General features: G+C 41.2%; 1 protein-coding gene across 1 annotated transcript in view; it reads left to right on the top strand.

Annotated features, from left to right (window-relative positions):
• SGPL1 (sphingosine-1-phosphate lyase 1) overlaps nt 1–13,317 on the top strand; it is a 58,617-nt gene that overhangs the window by 16,823 nt on the left and 28,477 nt on the right. Inside the window, exon 2 of the mRNA XM_028151385.2 lies at nt 6,687–6,852. Within this exon, the coding sequence (XP_028007186.1) occupies nt 6,687–6,852 (166 nt within the window). The remainder of the gene's footprint in view (nt 1–6,686; nt 6,853–13,317) is intronic.

The raw sequence follows: 13,317 nt of genomic DNA, 5'->3' as shown, positions 1-13,317 counted from the left end.
GGGTCGCCTAAGACCATGGGAAAACACAGATATTTACATTACGATTCATAACAGTAGCAAAATTATAGTTATGAAGTAGCAACGAAAATAATTTTATGGTTGGGGGTCACCACAACATGAGGAACTGTATTAAAGGGTCGCGGCATTAGGAAGGTTGAGAACCACTGATTTAGAGGAACATAGAATCGATTTAGTGGGGTCAAGCATTTAAAAAAAGAAGGAAGAAATAGAAATGTGAGTGCATCACAAGTAATAAGGTGTTAGGTATTATTTTGGAAATTTTTGGTTTAGTTTTCTATCTTTTTGTTGCTGTGTGTACTAGATTGTGTTGTAAAATGTGTTTCTGTGGGACTGTTGGAAAAGTTTGAAACTCATGGATCTCACAAGTAACGCCCCAGATTTGCAGAACTTGTGGACTTCCACTATCGTGTTACATTCATGGAAGTGTCTTGCTGCTTTGAAGTGATTTGGGTGCTGAAGGAGTTCATTATGTTTGGGAATAGCAGGATACTACACTCCCATAAATTCTAGCAGCTGTCTAATAATGATTAGGATTATTGAGTACTATTTTGATGTCTATTTAGGCATCACCTAAATCATTAGAATAAGAAGAGAAAGGCTGGTTTATTTGACAGTAGCTTCTTAAAAGTAGTTAACATTTTGAATCTTCATACTACTAAGGTTTATCTATTTTTTTTCCTTTAATAATAATATACTTTCAAAAGATTTATGGTATTCTTTACTGTCACTTTATATATTCCCATTGAGCAAAGTATTTTTTTCTCTCTAGAGGAATATATTTCCAATTTTATAACAAAGTATGAAAGGAAAGAATGCCTTATGTGGGAAAATTTTACCCAAACTACTGTCCTGTTAAGGACTGGAGATAACACACCCACACATTCACAGATACATATCCAGATACAATTTATTTTGAGATGATTATTTTGTGTTCCTTTTAGATAAAGAATTGGAGACACAGATTGTTGAAATAATTTGCTAGGAGTTACACGAGAACATACATTGTGCGAAGAAAACTCTTCGGGTGGCACTGGATCATAATGTGTTTTCTGCCTATGAACACTGAAAATAAAGACTTGGAAGAGTACTGAGGAATGAGTGGAGGCCTGGGTTCCTAGTCTGTGCTCTGATATAGCCTGTCTATATAAGCTTAGGCATGCTGTTTCACGTTGGGGTCTCTGTTTGATCTCCAAAGGTCCCTTCAACATTTACTAGTAGGTTGTTGCTTCCCAGATGGCTGGAGTATTGCATCAGGACCCATCCTGGGGTTTGTGCTGTTTGCAAGGCCCCAAGGAACTGCCTCATTCTTTTTCTCCAAGGAGAGAGCATACATTACCCCACAGAGCCCTATAATGCAATGACATGTCAGTGCTATGAGGTGCTTCAATTAATTGGGGACTGAGCCGAGGTTGTTTGTAGTAACCAAGAAGGATCTTGGAATGAGGCCAGGAGATGTAATTTCTGTGACCAACTAGTTCATGCTCAAAAAGCTTGTTAGGATCCATCTAAGTACAGTATCATTCTGTCTTTGGAGTAAGAGAAATTAGAACTATATCTCCTCTTATAGACTTTGAATTCAAGGACTCCCATTGTATTCTTGTAGTAATTACCAAGAAAAATATATTCTTGCCAAATATAATTTTACAGATTTTAGCAAGGAATGCCTTCATATCTCAATAGGCTTAAAAAATTAAATTAGTTTCCATTTGCTGATTCTTTGACCTCTCCCTAATATTAGTTATATTGCTTTATTGTTCAGTGCTGTGAAGAGTTGATAATATCTACAGTCATCTTTTGACATTGGCAATAACCTCTGTTTTCTAGGTAAATTGGGAACTATATCATCAGAGGAAAATCTGATTTGAATGATTGTTCTTCCAGAGTCCCCTTCATCCACACTGTTAAACCACTTGGGTTGATCACAGCTTTTTCACCACAAGATTCTTTTTAAAAAAAAAATTTTTTTTAAAAAATAGATATTTTATTGATTTTTTACAGAGAGGAAGGGGGAGGGATTGAGAGTCAGAAACATCGATGAGAGAGAAACATCGATCAGCCGCCTCCTGCACACCCCCTACTGGGGATGTGCCTGCAACCAAGGTACATGCCCTTGACCAGAATCGAACCTGGGACCCTTGAGTCCGCAGGCCGATGCTCTATCCACTGAGCCAAGCTGGTTGACATGTTTGATGATGATGGACTCCTCTGGTCTTTGCTCAGGTCTTGACTGCCACTGCCACTGCCACTGGTGTACAGGATTGAGGTTGTTGATAGTAACAGTGGGCTCTGGGGAATGGTCACCGAGAACTTAAGAGGAGGTTGTAGATAAGCCATGTTTCCATGGATAGCCCTCTAGGGAACCCAGTACTTGCCTAAAGTTAATTACCTTACACTGCAGCCTAATTGCTAAGGGTATAAATGTTTTCAATAAACATTTGTTGAGCACTATCTCCTTCTAAGCTTTCATGCACTTATTAGAATACTAGAGGCCCGGTGCACGAAATTTGTGCACTGTGTGTGTGTGGGGGTGGTGGTGTCCCTCAGTCCAAGCCTGCACCCTCTCCAATCTGGGACATCCCTCTCACAATCCGGGACTGCTGGCTCCCAACCGCTCGCCTGTCTGCCTGCCTGATTGCCCCTAACCGCTTCTGCCTGCCAGCCTGATCACCCCCTAACCACTCCCCTGCTAGCCTAATTGATGCCTAACTGCTCCCCTGCCACCCCGATTGCCCCCAACTGCCCTCCCCTGCCGGCCCAATTGCCCCCAACTGCCCTCCGCCTGCCAGCCCGGTTGCCCCCAACTGCCCTCTCCTGCTGGCCTAGTCACCCCTAACTGCCCTCCCCTGCTGGCCTGGTTGCCCCTAACTGCCTTCCCCTGCTGGCCTGGTTGCCCCCAACTGCCCTCTCCTGCTGGCCTGGTCACCCCCACTGCCCTCTCCTGCTGGCCCGGTCACCCCTAATTGCCCTCCCCTGCTGGCCTGATCGCCCACAACTGCCCTCCCCTGCCGGCCATCTTGTGGTGTCCATCTTGTGACCACATGGGGGCGGCCATCTTATGCAAGGGCGTGATGGTCAATTTGCATATTACCTCTTTATTATATAGGTTTGTGTGTAGAAACAGGAAATATCATTATCTTTTCCTCAAAATCTCTTCTACCTTCTTCTGCTTCCCTCCTGTTCTTTTACTCAGTTTCTCAAACTTGAACTTGGAATTATTTGTACTCTTTCCAGTCCGTACTTTCTATGTCTAATAAGTTATCAAACCCTGTTTGCTTCACTACCAAAAATGTTTCTCAAATTCATACTGTTTTTTGTCCCCAATGTTTTACTGCTTAAGGTCAAGCCCAGTTTATTTTTCTCCTGGACTGTTTCAATAATCCCTCTAAACTAAAATTTTCGTTTCTAATCTCTGTCCTCCTTCTTTTTAGCTCTCAATCAGTTATCTTTTTTTTTTTTAAATTACTTTCCTGATTTAACAACCCATGACTTTTGTTTTTGTTTTTGATGGTTTACAATTTGCTTTATTTTTACTCAACATTATATTCTGGAAATTTTTCCATGTAGTTCATTTCAGATCTTTTTAATGCTGCATTAAAATGTGTGTGTTATAGTTCTGGCCAGGTGGCTCACTTGGTTGGAGCATCATCCCTACACCAGAAGGTTGTGGGTTTGATTCCTGGTCAGGGCATATACCTAGGTTGTGGGTTTGATCCCCCATTGGGGTGCATACGGGAGTCAACTGGTCAATGTTTCTCTTACATCGATGTTTCTCTTTCTCTCTGTCTCTCCTGTCTCTCGCCCCTTTCCTCTTTAAACTCAGTAAAAAATACAGCCTCAGGTGAGGATTAAAAAAAGTGTTTATTATAGTTTATTTAGCCATTCCTTATGAATGGACATTTTTGTTATTTATACTTTTCCCTTTGTTACAGAGAATACTGAAGTGAGTGTTCATAAATATGTGCAAGATGCCAAAAAGTGGGATTTCTGGGTCAAAATGAATGTAATGTTGACACTGGCAAATCACTTTACAAAAAGTGCCTATCTATTTATATTCCCACTTTCCATGCTTTTTTTTTTTTTTTTAGGATCATTGGTAATCTGGACTTCGTGTACTTCTGCCTCAGTGCTCTAATTGACATATTTACTCATTTACTGTCAGCCACTGTTCTAGTTTCTATTCAGTACAAATTGTGTGCTGGGCACTCTATATGTTGGGGATTTAGTACCCAATAAGACAGATAAGATCCCTGCCCTCATCTAGCTTACCCTCCTAACACATAAACTTTTTGCTATTCCCAGATTCCTTTTATGCATTTGCAGCTACTTTTCTCTCTTCTTTGTATAGCTTTTATTTTTTTAACTTTTTTTTTTTTGCCTGGATAATTTTCTTTGATCATTATTTTACCTTTTTAACCTGGTTAGATTTTATCTTCTGTCATATCTTCCTCATCTCCTCTTAGGTAGAGTTAGATAGGCCTTCCTCAGTGGTCTCTCTTAGCACCTCACTTGCATCCTTTTTATAGTGTTTATGCTGAAGAGTTTGTTTCTTTTAAATTTATTTTTTATTGATTTCAGAGAGGAAGGGAGAGGCAGAGAGAGAGAGAGAGAGAGAGAGATCAGTGATGACAGAGAATCACAGATTGGCTGCCACACTAGGGATCGAGCCCACAACCTGGGCATATGCCCTGACTGGGAATCAGTTGACCCTCAACCACTGAGCCACGCCAGCTGGGCTATGCTGAAGAGTTTTAATTATTTGTTTATATATGTGTGCACTTGTGTATGCATGTATGTGTATGCATGTATATTTACACATACAGATCTCTTCCATTAGAGTATAAGCTCAGTAAGGGCAGGCACCTGTGATATTTACCTAAGCACTCCCCCAGCTTAACACCTTAAACATTGGAGATGCTTAATAAATGTTGAGTAAGTGAATGAATAACAAACTGTCAGATTAACTTACTTTGTATAGGGCACACAGGGGCTTGTAAATATGACTAAGACTTATCTTCAAGGACTAACCATGTAGTCAGGGAGATAAGAAACAGATGAGTAGACTGCAAGGTGATTTGTGATAAGCTCTGTGTAGAACTGGGATGGGGAACCTTTATTCTGCCAAGGGTTATTTGGATATTTATAACATCACTAGAGGCCCTGTACATGAACTTCATGCAAGGTCCCCTCAGCCCAGCCTGTACCCTCTTCAATCCGGGACCCCTTGGGGGACATCCCTCTCACAATCCTGGACCGCTGGCTCCTAATTACTTACTTGCCTGCCTGCCTGGTTGCCCCTAACTGCCCGCCCCCCTGCTGGCCTGGTCACCCCTAACTGCCCCCCGCCCCCTGCTGGCCTAGTCACCCCTCACTGCTGCCCCTGCCAGCCTAATTGCCCCCAACTGCTCCCCCTGCTGGCCTGGTTGCCCCCTAACTGCCACCCCCCCTGCTGGCCTGGTTGCCTCTTACTGTCCCCCCCCTCCCCCCGTCAGCCTGATCGCCCCCAACTGCCCCCCCTGCTGGCCTGGTCGCCTCCAACTGTCCCTCCCTGCCGGCCTGGTTGCCCCACGCAGCCTGCTGTTCAGTTGTTTGGTCGTCCCTCACTAACCCCCCTACTGGCCTAGTTGTAGGCAGCCATCTTGTGAGGGCATGAGGGACAATTTGCATATTACCTCTTTATTATATAGGATTTGCAGGCCATACAAAATTATCAATTTAAAAATTAGCCTGCTATATTTGGTCAAACATGTAATTAACTCACCCCTAAGGCCTTGGCAGGGCCAGACCAAATGATTGACGTTCCCCACTCCTGGTGTAGAGGCACAAATGAGTACTTGAGAATTTAAAGAGAGATATATTCTCATGAATAGGATATTCTGGTAAATTTTCAGATGAGAGTACTTTTTTTTTATTTGTGAGTGATGCACATAGTGATAAGATATGTCCCTGGCTCCCAAAGTTTTAGTCAAATAGAGCCTTAGAGCAGAGATTGCAGTCTATGGTCTATGGGCCACATCAAACCTGCTGTCCATTTTTGTACAGCCTATGAGCAAAGAATGATATTTCAAAATTGTTTTTATAAAGAGAATATTTGGTGCTATGAATAATGATATGAAATTCAGATTTTAGCATCTGTAATTAAATATTGTTGGAACACAGCCATGTTCTTTTGTGTACCCACTGTCTGTCGGCATTTGTGCTACAACAGCAGAGCTGTGTAGCTATAACAGACACTTTTTGGCCGGCGACGCCCATAGTACTTATTCTGGCCTTTTGCAGAAACAGTCTGCCAAATCCTGGACAGAAGGTGGGAGAGAAGAAGAGAAAGATATCCATATTGAGAATGAATGTTTGAGTTAAGTGGGACAGTGAATACTGTAGCTTTACTTCATACTGAAGCTTTAGAGCTGAAATGATGATCTAGCTTATCCTATTATTTTACAGAATAGTTAGAAGATCAGAAATCTTGTCAAAGTCCACAGGACTTGTAGAGGGGCAGTGTTCACTGGAGTGAAAGGAGCAGGAGCTTTGGGTGATAAGATTATTGCTGGGGTAGGGCCAGATTATGAATGTCCTTGCCCTTGAAAGATGAGAGTTGAAGAATAAACTAAGAACAGACTTTTCTTTTCTCTCTCTGAATGTAATGTTTTTTTCTCTTGTATTTCTAGAAGGCCTTTGAGCCCTACTTCGAGATTTTGGAAGTATATTCCACAAAGGCCAAGAATTACGTAAATGGTCATTGCACCAAATATGAGCCCTGGCAACTAATTGCATGGAGTGTCGTGTGGACCCTGCTGATAGTCTGGGTATATGAGTTTGTCTTCCAACCGGAGAGTAAGTATACTGTCCTCTCTGTAAAGGAATAGTGGAGGTTCACTAGCTTTGAAACTCATACTGATGATTAGGCTGATTTCTTGCCTTTTAGTTTTGTTCTGATTTTTAAAATTTAATGGGAAGTGGGGCATTGTCTTCTGACTGGCAAAGTCTCATTATAATAGGAATCTTGTGTAACTATTACTAACGTTGATTTTTCTGAATTTGCAACTTACATAAAAACTCCTAAGAAATTAGTCATTGTAAGGATCACAGATATCTTGAGTGCGGCTTAAATCTTCTTCAGTTTTAGTTTCTTGTCTAGAACGTAATTGTGCCACCTGGATCTCCCAAAGTAGGAATCATTGCTTTAATTTTAGGCCATCCTTTCAAGATTAGGTGAAATTGGAACAGAACTCATGCAATGGTCATTTCAGTGTCTGCCGTGTACCAGGCACTATGCTAGGCTCTGGGGAGATCTAAATAAGTGATAGAGGGCCCTGACTCTTGGAGTTGACCTTCTGATATCTGGAGACAGTGCACTTTGAGCTTCCTGGGTAGTGCCTCAGGGAGCTAATTGATATGGGGAAGAGGAAGCCACTTCTCTAGAGTGTAGAAGATGAGAAGTTTTTTAGCAACCAGTTTGTAAATCCTACATCCTTACTAAGGTCCTGCTTACCCTCCCCACCCCTGGGGAGGGGAAGGGAGATGGGTGAGGGGATTCATGGGGGGTAAAAAGGGGAACATCTGTAATACTTTCAACAATAAAGATAAACTTTAAAAAAAAAAAAGTTCCCAGAAAGGAATAAGCCCGAGCAGAAAGACAAGGACTGCGTCCATTTCCAAACCACAGAGCAGATACAGCCTGGCACTAGCACAAGTACAGGCACTAACAGGGTTAGTCTGTCTAAGTTGTCAGAGTTTGAGAAAATCTTGCAAACACTAGGAACAGAAACTGAGAACTGGGTTTTTAAAGCTGGAGTGAACTAATTTTACTATGCAATGTTACTAGAATGGCTCAATGGCTATTTGCATGATAGAAATAAAACAGTCTAGCTTCTAATTTAATTTTCCTGGGGGAAGAGAAAGAAAAGCAGAAAAAATAGTTAAAGAGCCCCTTCAAACAAATGTGATCAGGAAAAAAATAGTTGTGGACATATGAGAAATGTCTAAAATTCCTTCAATGTTAATGGTTTCTTATCCCAAGGAAATTAACTGGGATGCCCTAATAAGGGTAGGAAAGGGGTGCAGGGAGTGCTACAGAACACCTACCCACACTATTGTCTGTCCATGGGCTATGTATATATGCATATAAGTTCATTGGTTCATCTCTTCCTGCTTTCCTCCTCCCTCCTCCACACCCTTTGAAATATGTCAGACTGTTGTATGTTTCAATGTCTCTGGATCTTTTCTTTTCATCAGTTTATTTTGTTCATTAGATTTCACATGTAACTGAGATCATGTGATACTTGTCTTTCTCTGACTGGCTTATTTTGCTTAAGCATAATATTCTCCAGGTCCCTCCATGCTGTCTCAAAAGGTAAGAGATCCTTATTTTTTACAGCTGCATAATAATCCATGGTGTGAATGTACCACAGTGTTTTTTTTTTAAATAAATCTTTATTGTTCAGATTATTACAATTGTTTCTCCTTTTTTCCCCCATATCTCCCCATCACCCTGTACCACAGTTTTTAAATCATCTACTGATGGGCACTTGGGCTGCTTCCAAATCTTAGCTATTGTAAATAACGCTGCTGTGAACATAGGGGTGCATATATTCTTTCTGATTGGTGTTTCTGGTTTCCTAGGATATATTTCTAGCAGTGGGATCACTGGGTCAAATGGCAGTTCCATTTTTTAATTTTTTGAGGAAACTCCACACTGTTTTCCATAGTGGGTGTACCAGTCTGCATTCCCACCAACAGTGTACTAGGGTTCCTTTGTCTTCTCATCCTACCCAGTACTTGTTGTTTGTTGATTTACTGATGTTAGCCATTCTGGCATGTGTGAGATGGTACCTCATTGTTGTTTTAATTTGCATCTCTCTAATGATTAGTGACTTTGAGCAATTTTTTATATATCTCTTGGCCATCTGCATGTCTGTGCTCTTTGGAGAAACGTCTATTCAGGTCTTCTGCCCATTTTTTAATTGGGTTATCTTCCTTTTGTTGAGTTGTATGAGTACTTTATATATTTTGGAAATTAAACCCTTATCAGATATATCATTGGCAAATATATTCTCCCATACAGTGGATTCCCTTTTCATTTTGTTGCTGGTTTCTTTTGCTGTGTAGAAGCTTTTTAGTTTGAGGTAATCCCATTTGTTTTTTTTCCCTTTGTTTTTCTTGTCCTAGGTGATATTTTGGTGAAAATTCTCCATGAGATGTCTGATATTTTGCGTCTATGGTTTCTTCTAGGAGTTTTATGGTTTTATGACTTACATTTAAGTCTTATCCATTTTGAATTTATTATTGTGTATGGTGTAAGTTGGTGGTGTAGTTTCATTTTTTTGCAAGAACCTGTCAAATTATCCCAGTACCATTTATTGAAGAGACTGTCTTTACTTCATTGCATGCTCTTGCCTCCTCTGTCAAATATTAATTGAGCGTAATGGCTTAAGTCAATTTCTGGGTTCTCTGTTCTGTTTCATTGATCTTTGTGCCTATTCTTGTGCTAGTACCAGGCTGTTTTGATTACAGTGGCTTTGTAGTATAACTTGAAATCTGGTATTGTGATTCCTCCAACTTTGTTCTTATTTCTCAAGATTGCTACAGCTATTTGGGGTCTTTTTTGGTTCTATATAAATTTTTGGAGTATTTGTTCTAGATCTGTGAAATATGTCATTGGTATTTTGGTAAGGATTGCATCAAATGTATAGATTGCTTTGGGTAGTATGGACATTTTAATAATATTAATTCTACTAATCCATGAACTCCGGAAGCCTTTGATTCAGTGGTACCCACCAGCTTGTCCTTCCAGGTGAAGTGACCTTTTCCATAGGACTTTTAGGAGTAACAATAAATGTCCTTCCTTCCTTCCTTCCTTCCTTCCTTCCTTCCTTCCTTCCTTCCTTCCTTCCTTCCTTCCTTCCTTCCTTCCTTCCTTCTTTCCTTCCTTCGCAATAAATGTATTTCCCTCCCTCTCTGTCTCCCTCCCTCCCTCCCTCCCTTCCATCTTTCTTTTTTTAAATCCTCACCCAAAGTTATTTTTCCCATTGATTTTCAGAGAGAGTGGAAGAGAGGAGGAGAGACAGAGAAAGAAACATTGATGTGAAAGAGAAACATCAATTGGTTGCCTCCTGCATATGCCCTGACCGGGGCCAGGATTAAGCCTACAATGAGGTTCGTGTCCTTGACCTGTAATCGAACCAGCAACACTTCAGTCTGAGGGCCGGTGCTCTTACCACTGAGCAACTGGCTAGGGTTCTTCTATTTTCTTTTATTACTAGAGGCTCAGTGCACCGGTGGGGTCCCTCGGCCTGGCCTGCGGAGATCGGGCTGAAACTGGCAGTCTGACATCCCCCAAGGGGTCCCGGAGTGCAAGAGGGTACTCTGCAAAGTTGCTGTCGCTCGACAGCTCCTGTGTTGAGCGTCTGCCCCCTGGTGGTCAGTGCGCATCATAGCATCAGCCGTTCGACCTGTTGCTTAGGCTTTTATATATATAGACTAGAGGCCTGATGCACGAAATTCGTGCAAGGGGCTTGGCCCTCGCAGTCCCAGCTTCATCCGGAAGGTCATCCAGAAGGACGTCCGGAAGGTCATTTGGCTGTCCAGTCTAATTAGCATATTATGCTTTTATTATTATAGATAATAAGATATAGATACATAAAATAACATTTTCCATTTTCCCCATTTTAAAAATGTACATTTCAGGGGTATTACATTCACAATGTTGTGCAACCATCACTACCATCCCTCTTTAGAGCTTTTTCATTATCCTAAATGGAAACTCTGTCCCCATTAAACAATTGCTCCCCATTCCCTCCTCTCCCCAGCTCTTGACAGCCACTATTCTATATACTTTTCCTTTTAAGGTGGTGCATTTGTAAAAACAGACTAAGGTTAGAGATTTGTATTCCTTTGCTTTATAATTAGTATTAACTTTTTAGGTGTTACTTCTGTTTCTAATTCTGCGGCCCACAGTGCTCATGTACAATTTGCTTAACTGGTAGAAGCAGAGCATCCTAGGTCCTGGTACTTCCTTCCTTTAGTGTTCCAAAAAGAATATGCTGGGCTCGAAGCATTCCATGAGAAAATTCATAGTAGCAGAGTGCCACCTAGATCTTTGTGAGCTCAATTCAAGCCATTTCAGTTGTTTTATTTTTAATAACCTATTTTTTATTATTACAGAAGTAGTATATGTTCATTGTAGAAAATCAGACATAGGTAAACCATCATAACAAAATTAAAATCTTGCTACCTAGATCTAACCACTGTTTATGTGTCTAAGTTATATATTCATACAAAATGTAGTTTCTGTAGGTCAAAAATGTTGGCAGTTTCATAGTTTTATGCATATGTATACACACAGCACACTTCTTGTTTTGTAACTGCCAACTTGAATTTTAGACACATAAAAATATTTGTCTTCCCTCCAGACATTGGAGATCATTTTGATAGCAATGCCATATTTTTTTCAGAAACTTGCTCATGTAGAGAAGTATTCCACATATCACTGAACAATCAAGTTATTTTTAGTATATTGCTCTAGAGGCGTCTAAAGTCTGGACTAATGATAAACTTTGCTAATATTGAAACTCTGAATACTTTTCTGAAGGAAAGGGTAATTCTAGAACACAGATTGGATGCCAGGGTAGATAAGAACAAGCAGCAGCAGCAGCAGCAGGAACCGGGTGGGAGGATGGGCAAGGGGTAGCAGCTCTCTAAGGTGTTCTCTCTTCCTTCTTTATGCTGCGTCATTATCTGCTCAAATTCTTACCACTTGATGCTGCTTTAACTGATTGTCGGTAGTTCATCAACAGAAACCATTTATGTGGTAGGAGGGTGTGATCAACTCTTCCAGTTTCTAGCCCTGACAACACCCTTAAGTTCTCTTAGCCTGTTTCCCCACAATAAATTGAGCATAATAATACCTGCCTTACCTAATCATAGGGTAATATGAAGATTGAGGGGCATAATTTGTGTGGAAAGAATTTGTAAACTGTGAAGAGCCATACATTGATTTTCTTACACTGACATTTTCTATTTTATTACCTTAACGTATTCTAATTACTTTTCTTTCTGTATTTCTGGGGACTTTTACTTTTGAGATCATCTTTTTAGGTGGTGACCACGTGGTCTTCTCATTTTAATGTCTCCATCCTGTATTCTGTTCTTTTTACCCTGTACCATTTTATTCCACCTCTCACCAGATTAGTCTAGTCTTTCTCCTCTACCTAGTCACATTACTGAACTTTTGGACACCTGAATCAGTTTGCTAATTTTTGAACCTCTTTCCACCTCATTAATTACTTCATTTATTAAATAAGAAAGTGGTTCTGAATCTTTACAGCTTTAACATGGCTAGAGGTACAGTTGACCCTTGAACAACATGGGATTAGGGGGACCGACTCCTGCACAGTTGAAAATCCATGTATAACATTTTTCTTTTGTTAATCCTCACCTGAGGATATTATTTCCATTGCTTTTTAGAGAGCGTGGAAGGGAGGGAGGGATGAGTGGGAGGGGGTGAGAGACAGAGAGAGAGAGACACTTTGATCAAACCTGCAATCCAAATACATGCCCTTGATCAGGAATCGAACCCGAGACCCTTCATTGAGCAGGCCAACGCTCTAACCAGTAAGCACACTAGTTAGGGCCCATGTATAACTTTTGATTCCCCCGAAACTTAACTACAGTCCCTCACGATCTTCAGGCACTTAGTTCCAGAACTCCCCATGGATACCAGAATTAGTGAATGCTCAAGTCCCTTATATAAAACTAGAGGCCCGATGCACAAAATTCGTGAGCAAGGGGCTCGGCCCTTGCAGCCCCTGCTGCCTCGACCCTCACAGCCCGGCTATCTTGCGGCCACGGCTGCCTCACGGCCCCGCCCACTGGTCATTCCAGAAGGTTGTTCCTGAAGGTCATTCTGCCGTCCAGTCTAATTAGCATATTAGCTCTTTATTATATAGGACTAGAGCCTCAGTGCACAAAATTGTACAAGAGTAGGTCTTCGCCAGCCCCGGCTGCCTCAGCCCCTTTGGCTGCCTTGGCCCCCCCTCCCCCGGCTTTGTCTAGAAGGTCGTCCTTATGGTCGTTTCACTGTTCGGCCATTTGGTCAATTTGCATATTATGCTTTTATTATTATAGATGGCCTAGAACAGTGGTCGGCAAACTCATTAGTCAACAGAGCCAAATACCAACAGTACAACGATTGAAATTTCTTTTGAGAGCCAAATTTTTTAAACTTAAACTATATAGGTAGGTACATTGTTATTAACTTAACTAGAGGCCCGGTGCACAAAATTCGTACACGGGGTGTGT

This window comes from Eptesicus fuscus, chromosome 17 (genome assembly GCF_027574615.1).
Source record: "Eptesicus fuscus isolate TK198812 chromosome 17, DD_ASM_mEF_20220401, whole genome shotgun sequence".
In the NCBI taxonomy this organism is placed as follows: domain Eukaryota; kingdom Metazoa; phylum Chordata; class Mammalia; order Chiroptera; family Vespertilionidae; genus Eptesicus; species Eptesicus fuscus.
This window is presented reverse-complemented; position numbering and strand designations above follow the sequence as displayed.